We start from the raw sequence: 9361 nt of genomic DNA on the forward strand, positions 1-9361 counted from the left end.
TGACCTAGATAATTAACCCCTATCAGGTTAAAATGAATGAGAGCTACATATCTCATTGATGGATTTCTAAACTTGTAGAGTACTAAGGAACCATCCAGTTTGGGTCCCTTTCACTCAGAGAAGGAAACAGACTCAGAAGAATAAAGTGACCTGCTAAGTAATGATGGACATGGGATAAGAATTCAGAGTCTTACTCTTGACTCCTTACCTCTCTCCTTTCCTCTTATACCCATTGCTATGAGTACTATGTATATCTTTCCACGGAACAAACTCAGGTCTCTGTTTGATAGAAGGATTGCGGGCATCAGCAGAGTGGACAAAGCAACCCCTGCCCAGGCCACTCAAATAAAATCACACTTGTTTATAAATTCAAACTTGAGCATAGACTCCAATAGGAGAAGGACACAGAGATGCTCTGCCCAGTTTTCACTCGGGCCCTGGGCAAGAAAGAACCCCAGCTCAGCATTTGCCACCTTCCTTTCACAGCTATTATCCAGGTACCTTGACTGGGTGTGCACCACCAAAGTTGAGTTGATTCCATCAGTCAACATTATCAATGCTAACACTGGGGGTATGAGGGGCCTGTGGAGCTTACTTTTAAAATAGTAATAAAGTTATTTTTCACAGCTACTGTGAGGATGAAGACCATTTTCAACAAACAGACTGTTGACATTCCAGAAAATGTGGACATCACTCTGAAGGGACATACAGTTTTGAAGCACCCCAGGGACTTCAATCACATCAATATAGAACTCGACCTCCTTGGAAAGAAAGAGAAGAGGCTCCAGGTTGACAAACAGTGGGAAAATAGAAAGGAACTGGCCACTGTTCCCACCATCTGCAGTCATGTACAGACATGATCAAGGTGTTACACTGGGCTTTCTTTACAAGATGAGGACTGTATACGCTCAATTATCCATCAACATTTTTATTCAGAAGAATGGTTCTCTTGTTGAAATCAGAAATTTCTTAAGTGAAAAATACAGCCCTAGATTTCAGATGATGTCAGGTATTGCTAGTTCATTATCTCAAGCCCAGAAAGATGAGTTCATTCCTGAAGAAAATGACAGTGAATTGTACTAAATTCAGCAAGTCACAACAGTTAAAAACAAGGATATCAGCCCTGGCCAGTTTTACTCAGTGCTTAGAGCCTAGGCCTGCAGACTGTAGGGTCACAGGTCCGATTCTGGTCAAGGGCACATACCTGGGTTGCAGGCTTGATCCCCACCCAGTCGGGGCAGGTGGGGAGGCAATCAATCAATGTGTCTCTCTCACATTGATGTCTCTCTCCCTCTCTTCCATTCTTTATTTAAAAAATCAATGGAAAAATATCCTTGGGTGAGGATTAAAAAAAACAATAAGGATATAAGAAAAATGTTAGATGGTATTTATGTTTCTGAAGAAGGAACAGCTCAGCAGGCTGATGAATAAGAGCTAAGTGTCTGGCTATAGGAACAGCAAGATGCCGAATGATTCCTCAGGTTTACTGGTGATATTTTTTTTTCTTTTTTTATCCATTTTATTTGTATACAATTGTTGGGGTCCAACCCCCAGGAACATAAAGATTTTCCACGTGCCAGGGGTTCCCCATAGGTGTGGACGGAGTAGGCGAAGCCGAATGATTCAGGTTTACTGGTGATATTTTTTTTTCTTTTTTTATCCATTTTATTTGTATACAATTGTTGGGGTCCAACCCCCAGGAACAACAGGGTTCCCCATAGGTGTGGACGGAGTAGGCGAAGAAGGAATGACACGGAGGCAGCATTCAGGTGATCATCATAGTTGGGTTCCTCAGCCAGGTTCTGTTGCCAGGTTCTCCAGCCAGGTTCTCATCTCTAGCCAGGATCTCCAGCCAAGTTCTGGTGCCATGTTCTCTCGCTAGGTTCTCCAGGTTCTCCAGCCAGGTTCGGTCGCCAGGTTCTGTCTAGGTTCTCCAGCCAAGTTCTGTAGCCAGGTTCTGTCCAGGATCTTTTGCCATGTTCTCTTGCTAGGTTCTGTCTCTAGGTTCTGTCTAGGATCTCCAGCCAAGTCCTGTCTCTAGGTTCTGTCTACTGGTGATATTTTAAAGATGGGGGGTGGGGAATAGTAATGAAGCCCTAGAGAATCCTTATATCTCTAAGACTACACCTACCCTTGGGAAGTCCACCAGAATTGCATGCTACAAGAGACAAAAACCAGATTTGCCCCTGAATCATTTAGGAATATCAGACTCAAAAAACAGACTTATTTGTATGTGCAGACATTGATCTAAGTATTGAAGAAAAGGGTCTGAGTCATGACTCAGTTTTCAATAAATTGAGGAGAAAGAGAGAAAGAAATTGATTTTCTGCATATATTAAATATAGGCACATTCATTGGTTTTATGCCAAAACCAATTTTGGATGATTTTTTTTCAGTTGTAACCAATTGCTTTAATAGCCTGTAGATACAGTGAGTAGGATATTATTTTCCATCTTGGCAGATATTTCATTGTCAAAGTCTTCTTTAGAACAGTTAAATGTCCATTGATTTCATAGGTACATTTGTTCACGCCCAGTTTTCACTCGGGCCCTGGGCAAGAAAGAACCCCAGCTCAGCATTTGCCACCTTCCTTTCACAGCTATTATCCAGGTACCTTGACTGGGTGTGCACCACCAAAGTTGAGTTGATTCCATCAGTCAACATTATCAATGCTAACACTGGGGGTATGAGGGGCCTGTGGAGCTTACTTTTAAAATAGTAATAAAGTTATTTTTCACAGCTACTGTGAGGATGAAGACCATTTTCAACAAACAGACTGTTGACATTCCAGAAAATGTGGACATCACTCTGAAGGGACATACAGTTTTGAAGCACCCCAGGGACTTCAATCACATCAATATAGAACTCGACCTCCTTGGAAAGAAAGAGAAGAGGCTCCAGGTTGACAAACAGTGGGAAAATAGAAAGGAACTGGCCACTGTTCCCACCATCTGCAGTCATGTACAGACATGATCAAGGTGTTACACTGGGCTTTCTTTACAAGATGAGGACTGTATACGCTCAATTATCCATCAACATTTTTATTCAGAAGAATGGTTCTCTTGTTGAAATCAGAAATTTCTTAAGTGAAAAATACAGCCCTAGATTTCAGATGATGTCAGGTATTGCTAGTTCATTATCTCAAGCCCAGAAAGATGAGTTCATTCCTGAAGAAAATGACAGTGAATTGTACTAAATTCAGCAAGTCACAACAGTTAAAAACAAGGATATCAGCCCTGGCCAGTTTTACTCAGTGCTTAGAGCCTAGGCCTGCAGACTGTAGGGTCACAGGTCCGATTCTGGTCAAGGGCACATACCTGGGTTGCAGGCTTGATCCCCACCCAGTCGGGGCAGGTGGGGAGGCAATCAATCAATGTGTCTCTCTCACATTGATGTCTCTCTCCCTCTCTTCCATTCTTTATTTAAAAAATCAATGGAAAAATATCCTTGGGTGAGGATTAAAAAAAACAATAAGGATATAAGAAAAATGTTAGATGGTATTTATGTTTCTGAAGAAGGAACAGCTCAGCAGGCTGATGAATAAGAGCTAAGTGTCTGGCTATAGGAACAGCAAGATGCCGAATGATTCCTCAGGTTTACTGGTGATATTTTTTTTTCTTTTTTTATCCATTTTATTTGTATACAATTGTTGGGGTCCAACCCCCAGGAACATAAAGATTTTCCACGTGCCAGGGGTTCCCCATAGGTGTGGACGGAGTAGGCGAAGAAGGAATGACACGGAGGCAGCATTCAGGTGATCATCATAGTTGGGTTCCTCAGCCAGGTTCTGTTGCCAGGTTCTCCAGCCAGGTTCTCATCTCTAGCCAGGATCTCCAGCCAAGTTCTGGTGCCATGTTCTCTCGCTAGGTTCTCCAGGTTCTCCAGCCAAGTTCGGTCGCCAGGTTCTGTCTAGGTTCTCCAGTCAAGTTCTGTAGCCAGGTTCTGTCCAGGATCTTTTGCCATGTTCTCTTGCTAGGTTCTCTCTCTAGGTTCTGTCTAGGATCTCCAGCCAAGTCCTGTCTCTAGGTTCTGTCTACTGGTGATATTTTAAAGATGGGGGGTGGGGAATAGTAATGAAGCCCTAGAGAATCCTTATATCTCTAAGACTACACCTACCCTTGGGAAGTCCACCAGAATTGCATGCTACAAGAGACAAAAACCAGATTTGCCCCTGAATCATTTAGGAATATCAGACTCAAAAAACAGACTTATTTGTATGTGCAGACATTGATCTAAGTATTGAAGAAAAGGGTCTGAGTCATGACTCAGTTTTCAATAAATTGAGGAGAAAGAGAGAAAGAAATTGATTTTCTGCATATATTAAATATAGGCACATTCATTGGTTTTATGCCAAAATCAATTTTGGATGATTTTTTTTCAGTTGTAACCAATTGCTTTAATAGCCTGTAGATACAGTGAGTAGGATATTATTTTCCATCTTGGCAGATATTTCATTGTCAAAGTCTTCTTTAGAACAGTTAAATGTCCATTGATTTCATAGGTACATTTGTTCACCTTTTTTAGTATTTTAATGGTGAGAGTAATGTCTTCCTCGACCATTTTGTGTTTGGGGACCAGAGGATATTTGTAAATTCTGAAAGTATAACAGATGGCTTCTCCTCTTTGTCCTGTCCCATAGTAGCTCTTTCTGCTGCACTGCATCCTCCCATCAGGCAATTAAAGGCAGCATTAAAGATCTAACAGAGTCACACAAACCAAAGCAACACAGAGAAGTGCAGCAATGAGCTTGTGCCCATTCCATGAGCAGAGGGGCAAGAACTGTGAAACCACAGCATTCCCCATGCTTCTCATCTGCTACACTGGAGCATGAAGACTCAGCGCAACCTGAAGGTACAATTTTCCTCTAAAGGACACAGATGAAACCCAACCTACAAGCGTGGGACAGCGCAAGGGCCACTCATCAACAGTGCAAGTGGGCCCTCTAATCAGTGAGGACAACCACTCAGAGACACAGAACAAACAAGTAAGTCAGGGCCAACCCACATTCTGTGCACCTTTCATCTGCATGCTATAACCATCAACATTGCCTCTAAAAACCCCAACTAGTCATATTTTCTGCATTTGTCATTTGTCTCCTATAACAATGAAGTATGAAGTGGGATATCATAAGCAATCACCATTAATTTTATTAAAGGGGTTTGGAGAAGTTAAACTAATGTGTCTCTACTGATGACATGCTTAAGGTGCCTTTTTTTTTATCCAAGCAGAAAAATAAACAAAAAGGAAAAAATGAAAAACAAAGAAAAAGAAAAAGACTCATAATAATTCACTGGAAAATATTAAAACAGTAATGAACTCTGTTAATGTAAAAGAACATGCTTTACATAAAGCACATACTATGATAAAGAATAAGATAACAAGCCAGTCAGAGTATAGCATAATCCCTAAGCAACCTGACACTTTGTAATCAATCATTTTAGCTTCCAGTCCAAATTTGAATGCCAGGGTTTCTTTCAGCAGACAGGGTGATCTAAATTAAATCAATAGTACAAGTCTGTGTGTGTCCCACGAAGTCCTTGTCACAGGCCAGCTGGCCTTCCTGCCCGTTGATATTCTCCAGGAACATAAAGATTTTCCACGTGCCAAGGTGATGTTAGGGTTCGAGTCTTTCAGTCACTGCACTGCCTGGCCGCCCTTTTCACACCCACTCGGACCTTCTGGTCCCCAGGAGAGGGGCGCTCCCAGCGCCAGCCTGGCGGGTTGAGGGTTGCCACAGACTGGACGGGCAGTGCTGGGCCTGCAGACGGTGGGGTTTTAAGGGATGCTCATTTCGGGAGTCCGGAGGGACCTCTGCGCAAGGCCTGCCCCCAGGCTCTGTGCAAGCCCTGGAGACCTTGTCGCTGGTAAAGGACAGCCCCTCACTCTCATCCTCCTCTGGAAGCTCCATCCGCCCCGACACAACCCACTGACCACTGGGGCTGTGGGCACCGTGCCCTCTGGTCCACAGGCCCCGGTGTGCTAGCAACACCCTTTCCTCCCCCGGCCTATCCATCACCACCGGATCTGGCCTCCTTTCCCGGGGACACTCGGCGGGTCCCGGCTCCCCGAGAGTCCTCCTGCCCAAGCTGCAGAGCAGGTCGGCCACGCTGAGCAGCACAGAGAGCGCGCTGAGTGCCCAGAGAAAGAGCATCAGCATGGACTTCTCTGTGGGCCGAGAGACGTAGCAATCCACTGAGCCAGAGCAGGGAGAGTGGGTGCAGGAAAACCTGTTGGGGACCGAGAATCCGAAGAGGAGGTAATGCAAGGCCCCTAAAGCTGTCTCTGCCAGGGTCCGGAGACAGAGGTGCACAATGTAGCCGTAGGAGAAGTCTGGAACCACTAGGCTGCGCCCCTCCCTGCAGGGCAGAGGGCAGAGCCTATCCCTGGGGCTCAGGTCTTCGAGGTCCTGGCTTCCTGAACCACCATCTGGCCCACAGGGTCCCCGGGCAGCGAGCTCAGCTCCTTTGTGCAGCACATAGGCACTGAAAACCACTGAAGGGAGGAGAACAGACACGCTTTGGACCAGCCAGAAGCGCAGGTGGGACACTGGGGAGAAGACATCATAGCAGACATTGGCGCACCCGGGCTGCAGAGTGTTGCACACAAACCTCTCCTGCTCATCCTGATAAACGGGGGACCCAGCCACAATGATCACCACCATCCTTAGCAGGATCATGAAGATAAGCCAGATCTTCCCTGGAAAAGAGAAGGGCACCACCATGAAAACAGACTTCCTCCTAACAATGATGTTTACATATATCCTGGGGCTGAGAGTGAAGTGTAAGGTCCAAAAGCATGCATTTTAGTCACAGCAACAGTATCACCTAGTTTGCATGTGACAAATATTTATCTAGCACTTACAATGTGTCAGACACTGTGTGAACTACTTGTTTGTAAAATGCTTTGAAATTAGCAGATGTTAAAGAAGCGTAATTACAGAAAATGTTTAATTTGGCTCTGCTAATTCAGACTTTGGTAATGTCTCCTGGACTGAAAGTTCTAGAAAGAAAGTTGAGCTGAGAAAATGAATGATGCAAATAAGATCTTACTTTTTTAGGAGATTAAACTTTTTAAAGGATGTTAGTGCATTCCTGTAACTGTGTAGAGCAAATACAATAAGTCTTTATTTATGATAATGGTCCACAAGGCCTCCTTCATTTAATAACAGGACTTGTTTTTATTTTTTTAAATACATATTTTATTGATTTGAGAGAGGAAGGGAGGGGGAGAAAGAAACTACAGTCAGCTGCCTCCTGCATGCCCCCTACTGGGCATGGAGCTGCAATGTGGGCATGTGCCCTCACCAGGAATTGAACCAGCGACCTTTTGGCTCATGAGACAAGGCTCAATCCACTGAGCAATACCGGCCAGGCAATAGGGATTGTACTTAATATTGCTTTATAGCCCTTAGAATCAAATTTCTTTAAACCCTGTCCGGGTGACTCCGTTGGTTGGAGTGTGTCCCGTACACCAAAAGGTGGTAGGTTCAATTCCTCATCAGGGCACATACCAAGGTTGCAGGTTCCATCCTGACTCAGCGCATGTTTATGGTAGCAACCAATCTATGTTTCTCTCTCTCTTTCCCTTTCTCTAAAAATCAATAAACATGTCCTCCCGTGAGGATTAACAAAAAAATTATTTAAGAATATTCAATTTTTCAGAATTTTCAGTAATTTAGAATTCCTTTTCCCCTATTTCAGTTATTATGAATTAATGAGGTTTGTCTTTTTTCAACTTATCATGAATAAATATGGCCAACCTGGGGAATCAAAATAACTTCAAAAGTCCTCTTTTCATGTCATGAGTCAACTATTTTGAAATATATTTAAGACTCAGTGAAAATAATTTGTAAATACTTTGTTTTGTGATGAGATACAGAAAACATCACCTGATAGAAAAACAAAACTCTATTATAAATGAAGTCAGTTAAATAATATTATTATGTGATAAAGTTATTGACTCAAACTTTTAAAGACCAACTTGATTTTGTTTCAATTATACAAAATAAAGAGTAAGAAAAATATCAACGACTAATCCTTTTCTCAGTCCCTTTTTCTAGGACACCCATACTTCTCTAAAAATTTGTCTTATCTGCACTAAATTCAGAAGTCCTTATTACTTTTTTTGTTTAAAATATAACTAAAATTGGGATTTGGTTTAAAGCACAAAAGAAATTGCTAATCTTTACAAATTAAGCTTCAAGATTAAACTCTAGAACAAGAAGAAAGCATAACTGAGGCATTAATTTATCTTTTCCTGGTAATGCAGCCAGAGAAGTGTTACCCCTTTCACCTGCTCAGGCTTTAGACTCACCACCAGAGTATCAGCAAGAAGAGGCCCCAGGAGAGAAAAACACTCACACCCAGACTTCCTTAAATGATAGAGGAACCATGGTGAAATCAGAAGCTTGAACCCACAGCCCCTTTTTACTCTAGCAGTGCACAGACCTTTGCACTTTGTGTTGGTGTGGGTGTGGAAAACCAATAAAAACAAAAAACAGAATAAGAGCTTTGGGGGTGTTTCCTGTACTCACCCACAATAGTCACATTGCAGTTTAACGTGATGATGAGGAACCCGAGCAAGTCCAAACGGTCCATGCTTCCAGAATGTTGAAGACTCAAGGCTGCTGGGGACATCAGAAGCTTGTTGTCTCCAAGGAGGTGGGAAATCTTTGGAGAAACAAATGTATGTTAGCCACAAAAGAGTTAAAAATGAAAGCTGTAAATATGAAAGGAAAAATTTGAGCCCAGGAACAAGAGGTCAGTTTTTCTGTCTCTGTTGAGACGCCCCCGAGCTGTTTGCCTCTAAGGCAAAATGTTCCTGACAACTGCAGGGACCAGAAGACAGCAGGAGTCATCTCTCATGTGGGCTATTCTTACCCTCTTGGGACATTCCAGGCCCTTAGTAGTGCTCACATGTCCCCACCAGGAGAGACAGAGGCTTTAGGATATATAATAGAAGTGACTACACTTTAATCCAAGAAAGAAAAGTTCTGTTAACTAGCCAAGTAAATTCTCTATGAAAAAAGGTGTTTTCTCCTTGAAAACATTTCCACACCATCTCACTTGTTAAAGAAACACTAAAATGTTCATGATTTGTCTTCTCTAAGAGAAGCATAACCCATTATAACCCGAAAGGCTCTTGTCCTCATTCTCAATTCCTGGCAGGGTTGGGGAACATCCAGCCCAAGAAATCATTTGATGTGGCCCTGCCAAGGCATTAGGGGTATTAATTAAATGTTTGACCAAATATAGCAGGCTAATTTTTATTTATTTATTTATTTTTTTAATTAATAAATCTTTATTGTTCAGATTATTACAGATGTTCCTCTTTTTTTCCCCCATAGCTCCTTTGCTCCTTT

General features: G+C 42.7%; 1 protein-coding gene and 1 long non-coding RNA gene across 2 annotated transcripts in view; one reads left to right on the forward strand and one right to left on the reverse strand.

Annotated features, from left to right (window-relative positions):
• Positions 1-1426: 1426 nt before the first annotated feature.
• On the forward strand, positions 1427-3232 carry LOC106724072. The gene is made up of 3 exons (XR_001359823.1): positions 1427-1438; positions 1883-1891; positions 3203-3232. It is a non-coding gene; the product is annotated as an uncharacterized LOC106724072 (long non-coding RNA).
• Positions 3233-5136: 1904 nt separating this feature from the next.
• GJD4 (gap junction protein, delta 4, 40.1kDa) overlaps positions 5137-9361 on the reverse strand; it is a 22341-nt gene continuing 18116 nt past the window's right edge. Inside the window, exons 5-6 of the mRNA XM_005882302.2 lie at positions 8534-8669; positions 5137-6696 (exon numbers count right to left, since the gene is read on the reverse strand). Coding sequence (XP_005882364.2) covers positions 5660-6696; positions 8534-8636 — 1140 coding nt within the window. The 5' untranslated portion in view covers positions 8637-8669 and the 3' untranslated portion in view covers positions 5137-5659. The remainder of the gene's footprint in view (positions 6697-8533; positions 8670-9361) is intronic.

This window comes from Myotis brandtii, unplaced genomic scaffold (genome assembly GCF_000412655.1).
Source record: "Myotis brandtii unplaced genomic scaffold, ASM41265v1 scaffold703, whole genome shotgun sequence".
Lineage (NCBI taxonomy): Eukaryota > Metazoa > Chordata > Mammalia > Chiroptera > Vespertilionidae > Myotis > Myotis brandtii.